This window comes from Salvelinus alpinus, chromosome 2, assembly GCF_045679555.1.
Source record: "Salvelinus alpinus chromosome 2, SLU_Salpinus.1, whole genome shotgun sequence".
Lineage (NCBI taxonomy): Eukaryota > Metazoa > Chordata > Actinopteri > Salmoniformes > Salmonidae > Salvelinus > Salvelinus alpinus.
Window position 1 is genome coordinate 117,205,904 of NC_092087.1, and position 25,269 is coordinate 117,231,172.

Sequence of the window (25,269 nt, forward strand, 5' to 3'; positions counted from 1 at the left end):
CAGGGCACAGAGAGGAGAGGTTGAATATGTCAGTAAAGACACTTGCAGCTGGTCAGCGCATGCTCTGAGTACATGTCCTGGTATGCCGTCTGGACCCGAGACCTTGCAAATGTTAACCTGTTTAAAGGTCTTACTCAGATCGGCTATAGAGAGCGTGATCGCACAGTCGTCCGGAACAGCTGGTGCTCTCATGCATGGTTCAGTGTTCTTATGAGTGTCAATACAGGATCTTATGGTTTATTAATTTCTGTTTTCTTTGTAATTACAGCGGGGAAAAATCTAGATCTTCAGACTAAGCTGGATACAGGTAAGTGGGCTATGTGTGTCAGACCTGGGTTTAACTTCTCTGCGCTACAGATCCCTTTTACGGGATCACTTTCCTAAACAACCGCTAGAATTGCAGGGCGCCAAATGCATAAATATTACTAAAAATATTTATAATCATGCAATCACAAGTGAAATATACCAAAACACAGTTTAGCTTGTTAATCCACCTATTGTGTCAGATTGTGAAAATATACTTTACAGCGAAAGAAATCCAAGCTTTTGTGAGTGTAGCAATAAATGCTACAACAGCTAGCCCCAAATTAGCATGGTCACGAAAGTCAGAAAAGCAATAAAATTAATCGCTTACCTTAGATAATATTCAGATGTTTCCACTCACGAGACTCCCAGTTACACAACAAATGTTATTTTTCTTCGATAAATATTACTTTTATCACAAAAAAACGCCATTTGGTTTGCGCATTATGTTGAGAAAACAAAACTCTTGTTCCGTTCGACAAATTCCAGAAAGTATCCGTAATGGTCGTAGAAACATGTCAAATGTTTTTTATAATTAATCCTTAGGTTGTTTTTAACAAACACAATCGATAATATTTCAACCGGACCATAACCTATTCTTTAAGAGAGAAAAGGAAAAATAGGGAGCCCCTCTCTCGCGCGCAGGAACTATTCAGAGGACACCTGACTACTTATGAAACATCTCGTTCATTTTTCAAAATAAAAGCCTGAAACTATGTCTAAAGCCTGGTCACAGCCTGAGGAAGCCATTGGAAAAGGAATTTATTTGGTTGATACCCCTTTAAATGGATGTTAGACGGGCCAGGAAACACAGATTTAAAGAAAAATATATATCACTTCCGGGTTATATTTTCTCAGGTTTTCGCCTGCAGAATAAGTATTGTTATAGTCACAGACAATATGTTGACAGTTTTGGAATCTTTGGAGTGTTTTCTATAAATTATATGCATATTCTACGATCTGGGCCAGAGAAAATGTCCGTTTACGTTGGGAACGTTTAAAAAATAAATAAAAAAATCTGACCCCTAGCGCTAAGAGGTTTTAAACACTATTTGAAATGTAGTCTACGTTTACTACATACTATTGAGGACATACTGTGTACTCATCATACTACATACTATTGAGGCCATACTGTGTACTCATCATACTACATACTATTGAGGACATACTGTGTACTCATCATACTACATACTATTGAGGACATACTGTGTACTCATCATACTACATACTATTGAGGACATACTGTGTACTCATCATACTACATACTATTGAGGACATACTGTGTACTCATCATACTACATACTATTGAGGACATACTGTGTACTCATCATACTACATACTATTGAGGACATACTGTGTACTCATCATACTACATACTATTGAGGACATACTGTGTACTCATCATACTACATACTATTGAGGACATACTGTGTACTCATCATACTACATACTATTGAGGACATACTGTGTACTCATCATACTACATACTATTGAGGACATACTGTGTACTCATCATACTACATACTATTGAGGACATACTGTGTACTCATCATACTACATACTATTGAGGACATACTGTGTACTCATCATACTACATACTATTGAGGACATACTGTGTACTCATCATACTACATACTATTGAGGACATACTGTGTACTCATCATACTACATACTATTGAGGACATACTGTGTACTCATCATACTACATACTATTGAGGACATACTGTGTACTCATCATACTACATACTATTGAGGACATACTGTGTACTCATCATACTACATACTATTGAGGACATACTGTGTACTCATCATACTACATACTATTGAGGACAGACTGTGTACTCATCATACTACATACTATTGAGGACATACTGTGTACTCATCATACTACATACTATTGAGGACATACTGTGTACTAATTATACTAAATACTATTGAGGACATACTGTGTACTCATCATACTACATACTATTGAGGACATACTGTGTACTAATTATACTAAATACTATTGAGGACATACTGTGTACTCATCATACTACATACTATTGAGGCCATACTGTGTACTCATCATACTACATACTATTGAGGACATACTGTGTACTCATTATACTACATACTATTGAGGACATACTGTGTACTCATCATACTACATACTATTGAGGACAAACTGTGTACTCATCATACTACATACTATTGAGGACATACTGTGTACTCATCATAGTACATACTATTGAGGACATACTGTGTACTCATCATACTACATACTATTGAGGACATACTGTGTACTCATCATACTACATACTATTGAGGACATACTGTGTACTAATTATACTACATACTATTGAGGACATACTGTGTACTCATCATACTACATACTGTGTACTCATCATACTACATACTATTGAGGACACACTGTGTACTCATTATACTACATACTATTGAGGACATACTGTGTACTCATCATACTACATACTATTGAAGACAGACTGTGTACTCATCATACTACATACTATTGAGGACATACTGTGTACTCATCATACTACATACTATTGAGGACATACTGTGTACTAATCATACTACATACTATTGAGGACATACTGTATACTAATCATACCACATACTATTGAGGACATACTGTGTACTCATCATACTACATACTATTGAGGACATACTGTGTACTAATCATACTACATACTATTGAGGACATACTGTGTACTTATCATAATACATACTATTGAGGACATACTGTATACTAATCATACCACATACTATTGAGGACATACTGTATACTAATCATACCACATACTATTGAGGACATACTGTATACTAATCATACTACATACTATTGAGGACATACTGTGTACTAATCATACTACATACTATTGAGGACATACTGTGTACTAATCATACTACATACTATTGAGGACATACTGTGTACTTATCTTAATACATACTATTGAGGACATACTGTGTACTAATCATACTACATACTCTGTACTAATCATACTACATACTGTGTACTCATCATACTACATACTATTGAGGACATACTGTGTACTAATCATACTACATACTGTGTACTCATCATACTACATACTATTGAGGACATACTGTGTACTAATCGACTACATACTGTGTACTCATCATACTACATACTAATCATACTACATACTATTGAGGACATACTGTGTACTAATCGACTACATTCTGTGTACTCATCATACTACATACTAATCATACTACATACTATTGAGGACATACTGTGTACTAATCGACTACATACTGTGTACTCATCATACTACATACTAATCATACTACATACTATGTACTCATCATACTACATACTATTGAGGACATACTGTGTACTAATCATACTACATACTGTGTACTCATCATACTACATACTATTGAGGACATACTGTGTACTAATCATACTGCATACTGTGTACTAATCGACTACATACTGTGTACTCATCACACTACATACTAGTGAGGACAGGGATGGGCAACTTTAATTAAGGTTGGGCCCCCGAGAAAAGGAATTCAACACGAGGTGCAGCAGCGTCTCGTGGGTCTGCGTATTCACATCCCTGATTTATAACATACTGTTTGGTAAAACTGTGTACTAATTACACTACATACTGTGTACTCATCCCAAGAAAAGGAATTCAACACGAGGTGCAGCAGCAGTCATCCCTGATTTATAACATACTGTTTGGTAAAACTGTGTACTAATCATACTACATACTGTGTACTAATCATACTACATACTGTGTACTCATCCCGAGAAAAGGAATTCAACACGAGGTGCAGCAGCAGTCATCCCTGATTTATAACATACTGTTTGGTAAAACTGTAAGTTAGCAACAAATAGCCTGCTAGGCTCATCCACACTCAGACTGCGTCAAGTCATCTAATGCACAATGTTTCCTGCAATTCGTTCATCTGTGTGTGTGTGTGTGTGTGTGTGTGTGTGTGTGTGTGTGTGTGTGTGTGTGTGTGTGTGTGTGTGTGTGTGTGTGTGTGTGTGTGTGTGTGTGTGTGTGTGTGTGTCTCTTATATTCACTTGTTGTCTCTCTGTCTACAGAGGAGTGCATTAGACAGCATGTAGAGGAGAAGGGTAAGTGTCTGGGGTCTTAAACCTTATACCTCTCATATACTATGAACTGTAGGTTATAACCTCTCATATAATATGAACTGTAGGTTATAACCTCTCATATACTATGAACTGTAGGTCTATAACCTCTCATATACTATGAACTGTAGGTCTATAACCTCTCATATACTATGAACTGTAGGTCTATAACCTCTCATATACTATGAACTGTCTATAAACTCTCATATACTATGAACTGTAGGTCTATAACCTCTCATATACTATGAACTGTCTATAACCTCTCATATACTATGAACTGTAGGTCTATAACCTCTCATATACTATGAACTGTCTATAACCTCTCATATAATATGAACTGTAGGTCTATAACCTCTCATATACTATGAACTGTAGGTCTATAACCTCTCATATAATATGAACTGTCTATAACCTCTCATATAATATGAACTGTAGGTCTATAACCTCTCATATAATATGAACTGTAGGTTATAACCTCTCATATAATATGAACTGTCTATAACCTCTCATATAATATGAACTGTAGGTCTATAACCTCTCATATACTATGAACTGTAGGTCTATAACCTCTCATATAATATGAACTGTAGGTCTATAACCTCTCATATAATATGAACTGTAGGTTATAACCTCTCATATAATATGAACTGTAGGTTATAACCTCTCATATAATATGAACTGTAGGTCTATAACCTCTCATATAATATGAACTGTAGGTCTATAACCTCTCATATAATATGAACTGTAGGTCTATAACCTCTCATATAATATGAACTGTAGGTTATAACCTCTCATATAATATGAACTGTATGTTATAACCTCTCATATACTATGAACTGTAGGTCTATAACCTCTCATATACTATGAACTGTAGGTCTATAACCTCTCATATACTATGAACTGTAGGTCTATAACCTCTCATATACTATGAACTGTCTATAACCTCTCATATACTATGAACTGTAGGTCTATAACCTCTCATATACTATGAACTGTCTATAACCTCTCATATACTATGAACTGTAGGTCTATAACCTCTCATATACTATGAACTGTCTATAACCTCTCATATAATATGAACTGTAGGTCTATAACCTCTCATATACTATGAACTGTAGGTCTATAACCTCTCATATAATATGAACTGTCTATAACCTCTCATATAATATGAACTGTAGGTCTATAACCTCTCATATAATATGAACTGTAGGTTATAACCTCTCATATAATATGAACTGTCTATAACCTCTCATATAATATGAACTGTAGGTCTATAACCTCTCATATACTATGAACTGTAGGTCTATGACCTCTCATATAATATGAACTGTAGGTCTATAACCTCTCATATAATATGAACTGTAGGTTATAACCTCTCATATAATATGAACTGTAGGTTATAACCTCTCATATAATATGAACTGTAGGTCTATAACCTCTCATATAATATGAACTGTAGGTCTATAACCTCTCATATAATATGAACTGTAGGTCTATAACCTCTCATATAATATGAACTGTAGGTTATAACCTCTCATATAATATGAAATGTAGGTCTATAACCTCTCATATAATATGAACTGTAGGTTATAATCTCTCATATAATATGAACTGTGGGTCTATAACCTCTCATATAATATGAACTGTAGGTTATAACCTCTCATATAATATGAACTATAGGTTATAACCTCTCATATAATATGAACTGTAGGTCTATAACCTCTCATATAATATGAACTGTAGGTTATAACCTCTCATATAATATGAACTGTAGGTCTATAACCTCTCATATAATATGAACTGTACGTCTATAACCTCTCATATAATATGAACTGTAGGTCTATAACCTCTCATATAATATGAACTGTAGGTTATAACCTCTCATATAATATGAACTGTAGGTTATAACCTCTCATATAATATGAACTGTAGGTCTATAACCTCTCATATAATATGAACTGTAGGTCTATAACCTCTCATATAATATGAACTGTAGGTCTATAACCTCTCATATAATATGAACTGTAGGTTATAACCTCTCATATAATATGAAATGTAGGTCTATAACCTCTCATATAATATGAACTGTAGGTTATAATCTCTCATATAATATGAACTGTGGGTCTATAACCTCTCATATAATATGAACTGTAGGTTATAACCTCTCATATAATATGAACTATAGGTTATAACCTCTCATATAATATGAACTGTAGGTCTATAACCTCTCATATAATATGAACTGTAGGTTATAACCTCTCATATAATATGAACTGTAGGTCTATAACCTCTCATATAATATGAACTGTACGTCTATAACCTCTCATATAATATGAACTGTAGGTTATAACCTCTCATATAATATGAACTGTACGTCTATAACCTCTCATATAATATGAACTGTAGGTTATAACCTCTCATATAATATGAACTGTAGGTTATAACCTCTCATATAATATGAACTGTAGGTCTATAACCTCTCATATAATATGAACAGTCTATAACCTCTCATATAATATGAACTGTAGGTTATAACCTCTCATATAATATGAACTGTAGGTCTATAACCTCTCATATAATATGAACTGTAGGTCTATAACCTCTCATATAGTATGAACTGTCTATAACCTCTCATATAATATGAACTGTAGGTTATAACCTCTCATATAATATGAACTGTAGGTCTATAACCTCTCATATAATATGAACTGTAGGTCTATAACCTCTCATATAATATGAACTGTAGGTCTATAACCTCTCATATAGTATGAACTGTAGGTTATAACCTCTCATATAATATGAACTGTAGGTCTATAACCTCTCATATAATATGAACTGTAGGTTATAACCTCTCATATAATATGAACTGTAGTTCTATAACCTCCCATATTGTATGAACTGTAGGTCTATAACCTCTCATATAATATGAACTGAAGGTCTATAACCTCTCATATAATATGAACTGTAGGTCTATAACCTCTCATATAATATGAACTGTAGGTCTATAACCTCTCATATAATATGAACTGTCTATAACCTCTCATATAATATGAACTGTCTATAACCTCTCATATAATATGAACTGTATATAACCTCTCATATAATATGAACTGAAGGTCTATAACCTCTCATATAGTATGAACTGTAGGTCTATAACCTCTCATATAATATGAACTGTAGGTTATAACCTCTCATATAATATGAACAGTAGGTCTATAACCTCTCATATAATATGAACTGTAGGTCTATAACCTCTCATATAATATGAACTGTAGGTCTATAACCTCTCATATAATATGAACTGTAGGTTATAACCTCTCATATAATATGAACTGTAGGTCTATAACCTCTCATATAATATGAACTGTAGGTCTATAACCTCTCATATAATATGAACTGTAGGTCTATAACCTCTCATATAATATGAACTGTGTGTCTATAACCTCTCATATAATATGAACTGTAGGTTATAACCTCTCTTATAATATGAACTGTAGGTTATAACCTCTCATATAATATGAACTGTAGGTCTATAACCTCTCATATAATATGAACTGTAGGTCTATAACCTCTCATATAATATGAACTGTAGGTCTATAACCTCTCATATAATATGAACTGTCTATAACCTATCATATAATATGAACTGTAGGTCTATAACCTCTCATATAATATGAACTGTAGGTCTATAACCTCTCATATAATATGAACTGTCTATAACCTCTCATATAATATGAACTGTAGGTTATAACCTCTCATATAATATGAACTGTAGGTCTATAACCTCTCATATAATATGAACTGTAGGTCTATAACCTCTCATATAATATGAACTGTAGGTCTATAACCTCTCATATAATATGAACTGTAGGTCTATAACCTCTCATATAATATGAACTGTCTATAACCTCTCATATAATATGAACTGTAGGTCTATAACCTCTCATATAATATGAACTGTAGGTCTATAACCTCTCATATAATATGAACTGTAGGTTATAACCTCTCATATAATATGAACTGTAGGTTATAACCTCTCATATAATATGAACTGTAGGTTTATAACCTCTCATATAATATGAACAGTAGGTCTATAACCTCTCATATAATATGAACTGAAGGTTATAACCTCTCATATAATATGAACTGTAGGTCTATAACCTCTCATATAATATGAACTGAAGGTCTATAACCTCTCATATAGCCTCATATAATATGAACTGTAGGTCTATAACCTCTCATATAATATGAACTGTAGGTCTATAACCTTTCATATAATATGAACTGTAGGTTATAACCTCTCATATAATATGAACTGTAGGTCTATAACCTCTCATATAATATGAACTGTCTATAACCTCTCATATAATATGAACTGTAGGTCTATAACCTCTCATATGATATGAACTGTAGGTCTATAACCTCTCATATAATATGAACTGTAGGTCTATAACCTCTCATATAATATGAACTGTAGGTTATAACCTCTCATATAATATGAACTGTAGGTCTATAACCTCTCATATAATATGAACTGTCTATAACCTCTCATATAATATGAACTGTAGGTCTATAACCTCTCATATAATATTACCTGTAGGTTATAACCTCTCATATAATATGAACTGTAGGTCTATAACCTCTCATATAGTATGAACTGTCTATAACCTCTCATATAATATGAACTGTAGGTTATAACCTCTCATATAATATGAACTGTAGGTCTATAACCTCTCATATAATATGAACTGTAGGTCTATAACCTCTCATATAATATGAACTGTAGGTCTATAACCTCTCATATAATATGAACTGTAGGTCTATAACCTCTCATATAATATGAACTGTAGGTCTATAACCTCTCATATAATATGAACTGTAGGTCTATAACCTCTCATATAATATGAACTGTAGGTTATAACCTCTCATATAATATGAACTGTAGGTCTATAACCTCTCATATAATATGAACTGTGGGTCTATAACCTCTCATATAATATGAACTGTAGGTCTATAACCTCTCATATAATATGAACTGTAGGTTTAACCTCTCATATAATATGAACTGTAGTTCTATAACCTCCCATATTGTATGAACTGTAGGTCTATAACCTCTCATATAATATGAACTGAAGGTCTATAACCTCTCATATAATATGAACTGTAGGTCTATAACCTCTCATATAATATGAACTGTAGGTCTATAACCTCTCATATAATATGAACTGTAGGTCTATAACCTCTCATATAATATGAACTGTCTATAACCTCTCATATAATATGAACTGTCTATAACCTCTCATATAATATGAACTGTATATAACCTCTCATATAATATGAACTGAAGGTCTATAACCTCTCATATAGTATGAACTGTAGGTCTATAACCTCTCATATAATATGAACTGTAGGTTATAACCTCTCATATAATATGAACAGTAGGTCTATAACCTCTCATATAATATGAACTGTAGGTCTATAACCTCTCATATAATATGAACTGTAGGTCTATAACCTCTCATATAATATGAACTGTAGGTTATAACCTCTCATATAATATGAACTGTAGGTCTATAACCTCTCATATAATATGAACTGTAGGTCTATAACCTCTCATATAATATGAACTGTAGGTCTATAACCTCTCATATAATATGAACTGTATGTCTATAACCTCTCATATAATATGAACTGTAGGTTATAACCTCTCATATAATATGAACTGTAGGTTATAACCTCTCATATAATATGAACTGTAGGTCTATAACCTCTCATATAATATGAACTGTAGGTCTATAACCTCTCATATAATATGAACTGTAGGTCTATAACCTCTCATATAATATGAACTGTCTATAACCTCTCATATAATATGAACTGTAGGTCTATAACCTCTCATATAATATGAACTGTAGGTCTATAACCTCTCATATAATATGAACTGTAGGTTATAACCTCTCATATAATATGAACTGTAGGTTATAACCTCTCATATAATATGAACTGTAGGTTTATAACCTCTCATATAATATGAACAGTAGGTCTATAACCTCTCATATAATATGAACTGAAGGTTATAACCTCTCATATAATATGAACTGTAGGTCTATAACCTCTCATATAATATGAACTGAAGGTCTATAACCTCTCATATAGCCTCATATAATATGAACTGTAGGTCTATAACCTCTCATATAATATGAACTGTAGGTCTATAACCTTTCATATAATATGAACTGTAGGTTATAACCTCTCATATAATATGAACTGTAGGTCTATAACCTCTCATATAATATGAACTGTCTATAACTCTCATATAATATGAACTGTAGGTCTATAACCTCTCATATGATATGAACTGTAGGTCTATAACCTCTCATATAATATGAACTGTAGGTCTATAACCTCTCATATAATATGAACTGTAGGTTATAACCTCTCATATAATATGAACTGTAGGTCTATAACCTCTCATATAATATGAACTGTAGGTCTATAACCTCTCATATAATATTACCTGTAGGTTATAACCTCTCATATAATATGAACTGTAGGTCTATAACCTCTCATATAGTATGAACTGTCTATAACCTCTCATATAATATGAACTGTAGGTTATAACCTCTCATATAATATGAACTGTAGGTCTATAACCTCTCATATAATATGAACTGTAGGTCTATAACCTCTCATATAATATGAACTGTAGGTCTATAACCTCTCATATAATATGAACTGTAGGTCTATAACCTCTCATATGATATGAACTGTAGGTCTATAACCTCTCATATAATATGAACTGTAGGTCTATAACCTCTCATATAATATGAACTGTAGGTTATAACCTCTCATATAATATGAACTGTAGGTCTATAACCTCTCATATAATATGAACTGTAGGTCTATAACCTCTCATATAATATTACCTGTAGGTTATAACCTCTCATATAATATGAACTGTAGGTCTATAACCTCTCATATAGTATGAACTGTCTATAACCTCTCATATAATATGAACTGTAGGTTATAACCTCTCATATAATATGAACTGTAGGTCTATAACCTCTCATATAATATGAACTGTAGGTCTATAACCTCTCATATAATATGAACTGTAGGTCTATAACCTCTCATATAATATGAACTGTAGGTCTATAACCTCTCATATAATATGAACTGTAGGTCTATAACCTCTCATATAATATGAACTGTCTATAACCTCTCATATAATATGAACTGTAGGTCTATAACCTCTCATATAATATGAACTGTAGGTCTATAACCTCTCATATAATATGAACTGTAGGTTATAACCTCTCATATAATATGAACTGTAGGTTATAACCTCTCATATAATATGAACTGTAGGTTTATAACCTCTCATATAATATGAACAGTAGGTCTATAACCTCTCATATAATATGAACTGAAGGTTATAACCTCTCATATAATATGAACTGTAGGTCTATAACCTCTCATATAATATGAACTGAAGGTCTATAACCTCTCATATAGCCTCATATAATATGAACTGTAGGTCTATAACCTCTCATATAATATGAACTGTAGGTCTATAACCTTTCATATAATATGAACTGTAGGTTATAACCTCTCATATAATATGAACTGTAGGTCTATAACCTCTCATATAATATGAACTGTCTATAACCTCTCATATAATATGAACTGTAGGTCTATAACCTCTCATATGATATGAACTGTAGGTCTATAACCTCTCATATAATATGAACTGTAGGTCTATAACCTCTCATATAATATGAACTGTAGGTTATAACCTCTCATATAATATGAACTGTAGGTCTATAACCTCTCATATAATATGAACTGTAGGTCTATAACCTCTCATATAATATGAACTGTAGGTTATAACCTCTCATATAATATGAACTGTAGGTCTATAACCTCTCATATAGTATGAACTGTCTATAACCTCTCATATAATATGAACTGTAGGTTATAACCTCTCATATAATATGAACTGTAGGTCTATAACCTCTCATATAATATGAACTGTAGGTCTATAACCTCTCATATAATATGAACTGTAGGTCTATAACCTCTCATATAATATGAACTGTAGGTCTATAACCTCTCATATAATATGAACTGTAGGTCTATAACCTCTCATATAATATGAACTGTAGGTCTATAACCTCTCATATAATATGAACTGTAGGTTATAACCTCTCATATAATATGAACTGTAGGTCTATAACCTCTCATATAATATGAACTGTGGGTCTATAACCTCTCATATAATATGAACTGTAGGTCTATAACCTCTCATATAATATGAACTGTAGGTTTAACCTCTCATATAATATGAACTGTGGGTCTATAACCTCTCATATAATATGAACTGTAGGTTATAACCTCTCATATAATATGAACTGTAGGTCTATAACCTCTCATATAATATGAACTGTAGGTCTATAACCTCTCATATAATAGGAACTGTAGGTCTATAACCTCTCATATAATATGAACTGTAGGTTATAACCTCTCATATAATATGAACTGTAGGTCTATAACCTCTCATATAATATGAACTGTAGGTCTATAACCTCTCATATAATATGAACTGTAGTTCTATAACCTCTCATATAATATGAACTGTAGGTCTATAACCTCTCATATAATATGAACTGTAGGTCTATAACCTCTCATATAATATGAACTGTAGGTTATAACCTCTCATATAATATGAACTGTAGGTCTATAACCTCTCATATAATATGAACTGTAGGTCTATAACCTCTCATATAATATGAACTGTAGGTCTATAACCTCTCATATAATATGAACTGTAGGTTATAACCTCTCATATAATATGAACTGTGGGTCTATAACCTCTCATGTAATATGAACTGTAGGTTATAACCTCTCATATAATATGAACTGTAGGTCTATAACCTCTCATATAATATGAACTGTAGGTCTATAACCTCTCATATAATATGAACTGTAGGTTATAACCTCTCATATAATATGAACTGTAGGTCTATAACCTCTCATATAATATGAACTGTAGGTCTATAACCTCTCATATAATATGAACTGTAGGTTATAACCTCTCATATAATATGAACTGTAGGTCTATAACCTCTCATATAATATGAACTGTAGGTCTATAACCTCTCATATAATATGAACTGTAGGTCTATAACCTCTCATATAATATGAACTGTAGGTTATAACCTCTCATATAATATGAACTGTAGGTCTATAACCTCTCATATAATATGAACTGTAGGTCTATAACCTCTCATATAATATGAACTGTAGGTTATAACCTCTCATATAATATGAACTGTAGGTCTATAACCTCTCATATAATATGAACTGTAGTTCTATAACCTCTCATATAATATGAACTGTAGGTCTATAACCTCTCATATAATATGAACTGTAGGTCTATAACCTCTCATATAATATGAACTGTAGGTTATAACCTCTCATATAATATGAACTGTACGTCTATAACCTCTCATATAATATGAACTGTCTATAACCTCTCATATAATATGAACTGTAGGTCTATAACCTCTCATATAATATGAACTGTAGGTTATAACCTCTCATATAATATGAACTGTAGGTCTTTAACCTCTCATATAATATGAACAGTAGGTCTATAACCTCTCATATAATATGAACTGTAGGTTATAACCTCTCATATAATATGAACTGTAGGTCTATAACCTCTCATATAATATGAACTGTCTATAACCTCTCATATAATATGAACTGTAGGTCTATAACCTCTCATATAATATGAACTGTAGGTCTATAACCTCTCATATAATATGAACTGTAGGTTATAACCTCTCATATAGTATGAACTGTAGGTTATAACCTCTCATATAATATGAACTGTAGGTCTATAACCTCTCATATAATATGAACTGTAGGTCTATAACCTCTCATATAATATGAACTGTAGGTCTATAACCTCTCATATAGTATGAACAGTCTATAACCTCTCATATAATATGAACTGTAGGTCTATAACCTCTCATATAATATGAACTGTAGGTCTATAACCTCTCATATAGTATGAACAGTCTATAACCTCTCATATAATATGAACTGTAGGTCTATAACCTCTCATATAATATGAACTGTAGGTTATAACCTCTCATATAATATGAACTGTAGGTTATAACCTCTCATATAATATGAACTGTACGTCTATAACCTCTCATATAATATGAACTGTCTATAACCTCTCATATAATATGAACTGTAGGTCTATAACCTCTCATATAATATGAACTGTAGGTTATAACCTCTCATATAATATGAACTGTAGGTCTTTAACCTCTCATATAATATGAACAGTAGGTCTATAACCTCTCATATAATATGAACTGTAGGTTATAACCTCTCATATAATATGAACTGTAGGTCTATAACCTCTCATATAATATGAACTGTCTATAACCTCTCATATAATATGAACTGTAGGTCTATAACCTCTCATATAATATGAACTGTAGGTCTATAACCTCTCATATAATATGAACTGTAGGTTATAACCTCTCATATAGTATGAACTGTAGGTTATAACCTCTCATATAATATGAACTGTAGGTCTATAACCTCTCATATAATATGAACTGTAGGTCTATAACCTCTCATATAATATGAACTGTAGGTCTATAACCTCTCATATAGTATGAACAGTCTATAACCTCTCATATAATATGAACTGTAGGTCTATAACCTCTCATATAATATGAACTGTAGGTCTATAACCTCTCATATAATATGAACAGTAGGTCTATAACCTCTCATATAATATGAACTGTAGGTCTATAACCTCTCATATAATATGAACTGTAGGTCTATAACCTCTCATATAATATGAACTGTAGGTTATAACCTCTCATATAATATGAACTGTAGGTCTATAACCTCTCATATAATATGAACTGTCTATAACCTCTCATATAATATGAACTGTAGGTCTATAACCTCTCATATAATATTACCTGTAGGTTATAACCTCTCATATAATATGAACTGTAGGTCTATAACCTCTCATATAGTATGAACTGTCTATAACCTCTCATATAATATGAACTGTAGGTTATAACCTCTCATATAATATGAACTGTAGGTCTATAACCTCTCATATAATATGAACTGTAGGTCTATAACCTCTCATATAATATGAACTGTAGGTCTATAACCTCTCATATAATATGAACTGTAGGTCTATAACCTCTCATATAATATGAACTGTAGGTCTATAACCTCTCATATAATATGAACTGTAGGTCTATAACCTCTCATATAATATGAACTGTAGGTTATAACCTCTCATATAATATGAACTGTAGGTCTATAACCTCTCATATAATATGAACTGTGGGTCTATAACCTCTCATATAATATGAACTGTAGGTCTATAACCTCTCATATAATATGAACTGTAGGTTTAACCTCTCATATAATATGAACTGTAGTTCTATAACCTCCCATATTGTATGAACTGTAGGTCTATAACCTCTCATATAATATGAACTGAAGGTCTATAACCTCTCATATAATATGAACTGTAGGTCTATAACCTCTCATATAATATGAACTGTAGGTCTATAACCTCTCATATAATATGAACTGTAGGTCTATAACCTCTCATATAATATGAACTGTCTATAACCTCTCATATAATATGAACTGTCTATAACCTCTCATATAATATGAACTGTATATAACCTCTCATATAATATGAACTGAAGGTCTATAACCTCTCATATAGTATGAACTGTAGGTCTATAACCTCTCATATAATATGAACTGTAGGTTATAACCTCTCATATAATATGAACAGTAGGTCTATAACCTCTCATATAATATGAACTGTAGGTCTATAACCTCTCATATAATATGAACTGTAGGTCTATAACCTCTCATATAATATGAACTGTAGGTTATAACCTCTCATATAATATGAACTGTAGGTCTATAACCTCTCATATAATATGAACTGTAGGTCTATAACCTCTCATATAATATGAACTGTAGGTCTATAACCTCTCATATAATATGAACTGTATGTCTATAACCTCTCATATAATATGAACTGTAGGTTATAACCTCTCATATAATATGAACTGTAGGTTATAACCTCTCATATAATATGAACTGTAGGTCTATAACCTCTCATATAATATGAACTGTAGGTCTATAACCTCTCATATAATATGAACTGTAGGTCTATAACCTCTCATATAATATGAACTGTCTATAACCTCTCATATAATATGAACTGTAGGTCTATAACCTCTCATATAATATGAACTGTAGGTCTATAACCTCTCATATAATATGAACTGTAGGTTATAACCTCTCATATAATATGAACTGTAGGTTATAACCTCTCATATAATATGAACTGTAGGTTTATAACCTCTCATATAATATGAACAGTAGGTCTATAACCTCTCATATAATATGAACTGAAGGTTATAACCTCTCATATAATATGAACTGTAGGTCTATAACCTCTCATATAATATGAACTGAAGGTCTATAACCTCTCATATAGCCTCATATAATATGAACTGTAGGTCTATAACCTCTCATATAATATGAACTGTAGGTCTATAACCTTTCATATAATATGAACTGTAGGTTATAACCTCTCATATAATATGAACTGTAGGTCTATAACCTCTCATATAATATGAACTGTCTATAACCTCTCATATAATATGAACTGTAGGTCTATAACCTCTCATATAATATGAACTGTAGGTCTATAACCTCTCATATAATATGAACTGTCTATAACCTCTCATATAATATGAACTGTCTATAACCTCTCATATAATATGAACTGTCTATAACCTCTCATATAATATGAACTGTATATAACCTCTCATATAATATGAACTGAAGGTCTATAACCTCTCATATAGTATGAACTGTAGGTCTATAACCTCTCATATAATATGAACTGTAGGTTATAACCTCTCATATAATATGAACAGTAGGTCTATAACCTCTCATATAATATGAACTGTAGGTCTATAACCTCTCATATAATATGAACTGTAGGTCTATAACCTCTCATATAATATGAACTGTAGGTTATAACCTCTCATATAATATGAACTGTAGGTCTATAACCTCTCATATAATATGAACTGTAGGTCTATAACCTCTCATATAATATGAACTGTAGGTCTATAACCTCTCATATAATATGAACTGTATGTCTATAACCTCTCATATAATATGAACTGTAGGTTATAACCTCTCATATAATATGAACTGTAGGTTATAACCTCTCATATAATATGAACTGTAGGTCTATAACCTCTCATATAATATGAACTGTAGGTCTATAACCTCTCATATAATATGAACTGTAGGTCTATAACCTCTCATATAATATGAACTGTCTATAACCTCTCATATAATATGAACTGTAGGTCTATAACCTCTCATATAATATGAACTGTAGGTCTATAACCTCTCATATAATATGAACTGTAGGTTATAACCTCTCATATAATATGAACTGTAGGTTATAACCTCTCATATAATATGAACTGTAGGTTTATAACCTCTCATATAATATGAACAGTAGGTCTATAACCTCTCATATAATATGAACTGAAGGTTATAACCTCTCATATAATATGAACTGTAGGTCTATAACCTCTCATATAATATGAACTGAAGGTCTATAACCTCTCATATAGCCTCATATAATATGAACTGTAGGTCTATAACCTCTCATATAATATGAACTGTAGGTCTATAACCTTTCATATAATATGAACTGTAGGTTATAACCTCTCATATAATATGAACTGTAGGTCTATAACCTCTCATATAATATGAACTGTCTATAACCTCTCATATAATATGAACTGTAGGTCTATAACCTCTCATATGATATGAACTGTAGGTCTATAACCTCTCATATAATATGAACTGTAGGTCTATAACCTCTCATATAATATGAACTGTAGGTTATAACCTCTCATATAATATGAACTGTAGGTCTATAACCTCTCATATAATATGAACTGTAGGTCTATAACCTCTCATATAATATTACCTGTAGGTTATAACCTCTCATATAATATGAACTGTAGGTCTATAACCTCTCATATAGTATGAACTGTCTATAACCTCTCATATAATATGAACTGTAGGTTATAACCTCTCATATAATATGAACTGTAGGTCTATAACCTCTCATATAATATGAACTGTAGGTCTATAACCTCTCATATAATATGAACTGTAGGTCTATAACCTCTCATATAATATGAACTGTAGGTCTATAACCTCTCATATAATATGAACTGTAGGTCTATAACCTCTCATATAATATGAACTGTCTATAACCTCTCATATAATATGAACTGTAGGTCTATAACCTCTCATATAATATGAACTGTAGGTCTATAACCTCTCATATAATATGAACTGTAGGTTATAACCTCTCATATAATATGAACTGTAGGTTATAACCTCTCATATAATATGAACTGTAGGTTTATAACCTCTCATATAATATGAACAGTAGGTCTATAACCTCTCATATAATATGAACTGAAGGTTATAACCTCTCATATAATATGAACTGTAGGTCTATAACCTCTCATATAATATGAACGGAAGGTCTATAACCTCTCATATAGCCTCATATAATATGAACTGTAGGTCTATAACCTCTCATATAATATGAACTGTAGGTCTATAACCTTTCATATAATATGAACTGTAGGTTATAACCTCTCATATAATATGAACTGTAGGTCTATAACCTCTCATATAATATGAACTGTCTATAACCTCTCATATAATATGAACTGTAGGTCTATAACCTCTCATATGATATGAACTGTAGGTCTATAACCTCTCATATAATATGAACTGTAGGTCTATAACCTCTCATATAATATGAACTGTAGGTTATAACCTCTCATATAATATGAACTGTAGGTCTATAACCTCTCATATAATATGAACTGTAGGTCTATAACCTCTCATATAATATTACCTGTAGGTTATAACCTCTCATATAATATGAACTGTAGGTCTATAACCTCTCATATAGTATGAACTGTCTATAACCTCTCATATAATATGAACTGTAGGTTATAACCTCTCATATAATATGAACTGTAGGTCTATAACCTCTCATATAATATGAACTGTAGGTCTATAACCTCTCATATAATATGAACTGTAGGTCTATAACCTCTCATATAATATGAACTGTAGGTCTATAACCTCTCATATAATATGAACTGTAGGTCTATAACCTCTCATATAATATGAACTGTAGGTCTATAACCTCTCATATAATATGAACTGTAGGTTATAACCTCTCATATAATATGAACTGTAGGTCTATAACCTCTCATATAATATGAACTGTGGGTCTATAACCTCTCATATAATATGAACTGTAGGTCTATAACCTCTCATATAATATGAACTGTAGGTTTAACCTCTCATATAATATGAACTGTGGGTCTATAACCTCTCATATAATATGAACTGTAGGTTATAACCTCTCATATAATATGAACTGTAGGTCTATAACCTCTCATATAATATGAACTGTAGGTCTATAACCTCTCATATAATAGGAACTGTAGGTCTATAACCTCTCATATAATATGAACTGTAGGTTATAACCTCTCATATAATATGAACTGTAGGTCTATAACCTCTCATATAATATGAACTGTAGGTCTATAACCTCTCATATAATATGAACTGTAGTTCTATAACCTCTCATATAATATGAACTGTAGGTCTATAACCTCTCATATAATATGAACTGTAGGTCTATAACCTCTCATATAATATGAACTGTAGGTTATAACCTCTCATATAATATGAACTGTAGGTCTATAACCTCTCATATAATATGAACTGTAGGTCTATAACCTCTCATATAATATGAACTGTAGGTCTATAACCTCTCATATAATATGAACTGTAGGTTATAACCTCTCATATAATATGAACTGTGGGTCTATAACCTCTCATGTAATATGAACTGTAGGTTATAACCTCTCATATAATATGAACTGTAGGTCTATAACCTCTCATATAATATGAACTGTAGGTCTATAACCTCTCATATAATATGAACTGTAGGTTATAACCTCTCATATAATATGAACTGTAGGTCTATAACCTCTCATATAATATGAACTGTAGGTCTATAACCTCTCATATAATATGAACTGTAGGTTATAACCTCTCATATAATATGAACTGTAGGTCTATAACCTCTCATATAATATGAACTGTAGGTCTATAACCTCTCATATAATATGAACTGTAGGTCTATAACCTCTCATATAATATGAACTGTAGGTTATAACCTCTCATATAATATGAACTGTAGGTCTATAACCTCTCATATAATATGAACTGTAGGTCTATAACCTCTCATATAATATGAACTGTAGGTTATAACCTCTCATATAATATGAACTGTAGGTCTATAACCTCTCATATAATATGAACTGTAGTTCTATAACCTCTCATATAATATGAACTGTAGGTCTATAACCTCTCATATAATATGAACTGTAGGTCTATAACCTCTCATATAATATGAACTGTAGGTTATAACCTCTCATATAATATGAACTGTACGTCTATAACCTCTCATATAATATGAACTGTCTATAACCTCTCATATAATATGAACTGTAGGTCTATAACCTCTCATATAATATGAACTGTAGGTTATAACCTCTCATATAATATGAACTGTAGGTCTTTAACCTCTCATATAATATGAACAGTAGGTCTATAACCTCTCATATAATATGAACTGTAGGTTATAACCTCTCATATAATATGAACTGTAGGTCTATAACCTCTCATATAATATGAACTGTCTATAACCTCTCATATAATATGAACTGTAGGTCTATAACCTCTCATATAATATGAACTGTAGGTCTATAACCTCTCATATAATATGAACTGTAGGTTATAACCTCTCATATAGTATGAACTGTAGGTTATAACCTCTCATATAATATGAACTGTAGGTCTATAACCTCTCATATAATATGAACTGTAGGTCTATAACCTCTCATATAATATGAACTGTAGGTCTATAACCTCTCATATAGTATGAACAGTCTATAACCTCTCATATAATATGAACTGTAGGTCTATAACCTCTCATATAATATGAACTGTAGGTCTATAACCTCTCATATAGTATGAACAGTCTATAACCTCTCATATAATATGAACTGTAGGTCTATAACCTCTCATATAATATGAACTGTAGGTTATAACCTCTCATATAATATGAACTGTAGGTTATAACCTCTCATATAATATGAACTGTACGTCTATAACCTCTCATATAATATGAACTGTCTATAACCTCTCATATAATATGAACTGTAGGTCTATAACCTCTCATATAATATGAACTGTAGGTTATAACCTCTCATATAATATGAACTGTAGGTCTTTAACCTCTCATATAATATGAACAGTAGGTCTATAACCTCTCATATAATATGAACTGTAGGTTATAACCTCTCATATAATATGAACTGTAGGTCTATAACCTCTCATATAATATGAACTGTCTATAACCTCTCATATAATATGAACTGTAGGTCTATAACCTCTCATATAATATGAACTGTAGGTCTATAACCTCTCATATAATATGAACTGTAGGTTATAACCTCTCATATAGTATGAACTGTAGGTTATAACCTCTCATATAATATGAACTGTAGGTCTATAACCTCTCATATAATATGAACTGTAGGTCTATAACCTCTCATATAATATGAACTGTAGGTCTATAACCTCTCATATAGTATGAACAGTCTATAACCTCTCATATAATATGAACTGTAGGTCTATAACCTCTCATATAATATGAACTGTAGGTCTATAACCTCTCATATAATATGAACAGTAGGTCTATAACCTCTCATATAATATGAACTGTAGGTCTATAACCTCTCATATAATATGAACTGTAGGTCTATAACCTCTCATATAATATGAACTGTAGGTTATAACCTCTCATATAATATGAACTGTAGGTTATAACCTCTCATATAATATGAACTGTAGGTTATAACCTCTCATATAATATGAACTGTAGGTCTATAACCTCTCATATAATATGAACTGTAGGTCTATAACCTCTCATATAATATGAACTGTAGGTCTATAACCTCTCATATAATATGAACTGTCTATAACCTCTCATATAATATGAACTGTAGGTCTATAACCTCTCATATAATATGAACTGTAGGTCTATAACCTCTCATATAATATGAACTGTCTATAACCTCTCATATAATATGAACTGTAGGTTATAACCTCTCATATAATATGAACTGTAGGTCTATAACCTCTCATATAATAGGAACTGTAGGTCTATAACCTCTCATATAATATGAACTGTAGGTCTATAACCTCTCATATAATATGAACTGTAGGTCTATAACCTCTCATATAATATGAACTGTCTATAACCTGTCATATAATATGAACTGTAGGTCTATAACCTCTCATATAATATGAACTGTAGGTCTATAACCTCTCATATAATATGAACTGTAGGTTATAACCTCTCATATAATATGAACTGTAGGTTATAACCTCTCATATAATATGAACTGTAGGTTTATAACCTCTCATATAATATGAACAGTAGGTCTATAACCTCTCATATAATATGAACTGAAGGTTATAACCTCTCATATAATATGAACTGTAGGTCTATAACCTCTCATATAATATGAACTGAAGGTCTATAACCTCTCATATAGCCTCATATAATATGAACTGTAGGTCTATAACCTCTCATATAATATGAACTGTAGGTCTATAACCTCTCATATAATATGAACTGTAGGTCTATAACCTCTCATATAATATGAACTGTAGGTCTATAACCTCTCATATAATATGAACAGTAGGTCTATAACCTCTCATATAATATGAACTGTATGTCTATAACCTCTCATATAATATGAACTGTAGGTCTATAACCTCTCATATAGCCTCATATAATATGAACTGTAGGTCTATAACCTCTCATATAATATGAACTGTAGGTCATAACCTCTCATATAATATGAACTGTAGGTCTATAACCTCTCATATAATATGAACTGTAGGTCTATAACCTCTCATATAATATGAACTGTCTATAACCTCTCATATAATATGAACTGTCTATAACCTCTCATATAATATGAACTGTCTATAACCTCTCATATAATATGAACTGTAGGTCTTTAACCTCTCATATAATATGAACTGTAGGTTATAACCTCTCATATAATATGAACTGTAGGTCTATAACCTCTCATATAATATGAACTGTAGGTCTATAACCTCTCATATAATATGAACTGTAGGTCTATAACCTCTCATATAATATGAACTGTAGGTCTATAACCTCTCATATAATATGTACTGTAGGTCTATAACCTCTCATATAATATGTACTGTAGGTTATAACCTCTCATATAATATGAACTGTAGGTCTATAACCTCTCATATAATATGAACTGTAGGTCTATAACCTCTCATATAATATGAACTGTAGGTTATAACCTCTCATATAATATGAACTGTAGGTTATAACCTCTCATATAATATGAACTGTCTATAACCTCTCATATAATATGAACTGTAGGTCTATAACCTCTCATATAATATGAACTGTAGGTTATAACCTCTCATATAATATGAACTGTAGGTCTATAACCTCTCATATAATATGAACTGTAGGTCTATAACCTCTCATATAATATGAACTGTAGGTCTATAACCTCTCATATAATATGAACTGTAGGTCTATAACCTCTCATATAATATGTACTGTAGGTCTATAACCTCTCATATAATATGAACTGTAGGTTATAACCTCTCATATAATATGAACTGTAGGTCTATAACCTCTCATATAATATGAACTGTAGGTCTATAACCTCTCATATAATATGTACTGTAGGTCTATAACCTCTCATATAATATGAACTGTAGGTTATAACCTCTCATATAATATGAACTGTAGGTCTATAACCTCTCATATAATATGAACTGTAGGTCTATAACCTCTCATATAATATGAACTGTAGGTTATAACCTCTCATATAATATGAACTGTAGGTTATAACCTCTCATATAATATGAACAGTAGGTCTATAACCTCTCATATAATATGAACTGTAGGTCTATAACCTCTCATATAATATGAACTGTAGGTCTATAACCTCTCATATAATATGAACTGTCTATAACCTCTCATATAATATGAACTGTAGGTTATAACCTCTCATATAATATGAACTCCTGCAGAGTTAATCATTTTTTACAGCAACATTTGGACTTGAGGAAAAATATGAGTTCTTTATTCATTTATTTTCTGATAATACAGAGACATAATCTCCTTGTGAATGTGTGCGGTCTAAATGTAATATATCTTTCTCTTTTCTAACCAGTTGTCGGGTTTCTGGACGCGCGCAGGCCGAAGCTCCTTGACAGGGTTACCAATGCGACGCCCATAGCAGAGGCCCTGACGTCCATGATCCAAGAACAGGATTATCGTGATATCTCTGCTGCTGTAACCCCCGTGGAGAAGATGAGGCTTCTGTTTACGGCCGTAGATTCAGGCGGGGAAGAGGTGAAATCAGCTTTTTACAAGAGTCTGATGAGAGAAGAACCTGATCTAGTCCTAGACATACTGAAAGAAGAACCTGATCGAGTCATAAACCTTCTGGGAGAAGAACTGGGTAAGAAAAACTCTC

The 25,269-nt window shown here is 31.9% G+C and overlaps 1 protein-coding gene across 1 annotated transcript in view; it reads left to right on the top strand.

Moving 5' to 3' along the window:
* LOC139568434 (butyrophilin subfamily 3 member A2-like) overlaps nucleotides 1-25,269 on the top strand; it is a gene marked incomplete at its 3' end in the record, with an annotated part of 42,539 nt that overhangs the window by 14,678 nt on the left and 2,592 nt on the right. The window contains exons 5-7 of the mRNA XM_071390246.1: nucleotides 269-307; nucleotides 4,391-4,423; nucleotides 24,964-25,254. Coding sequence (XP_071246347.1) covers nucleotides 269-307; nucleotides 4,391-4,423; nucleotides 24,964-25,254 — 363 coding nt within the window. The remainder of the gene's footprint in view (nucleotides 1-268; nucleotides 308-4,390; nucleotides 4,424-24,963; nucleotides 25,255-25,269) is intronic.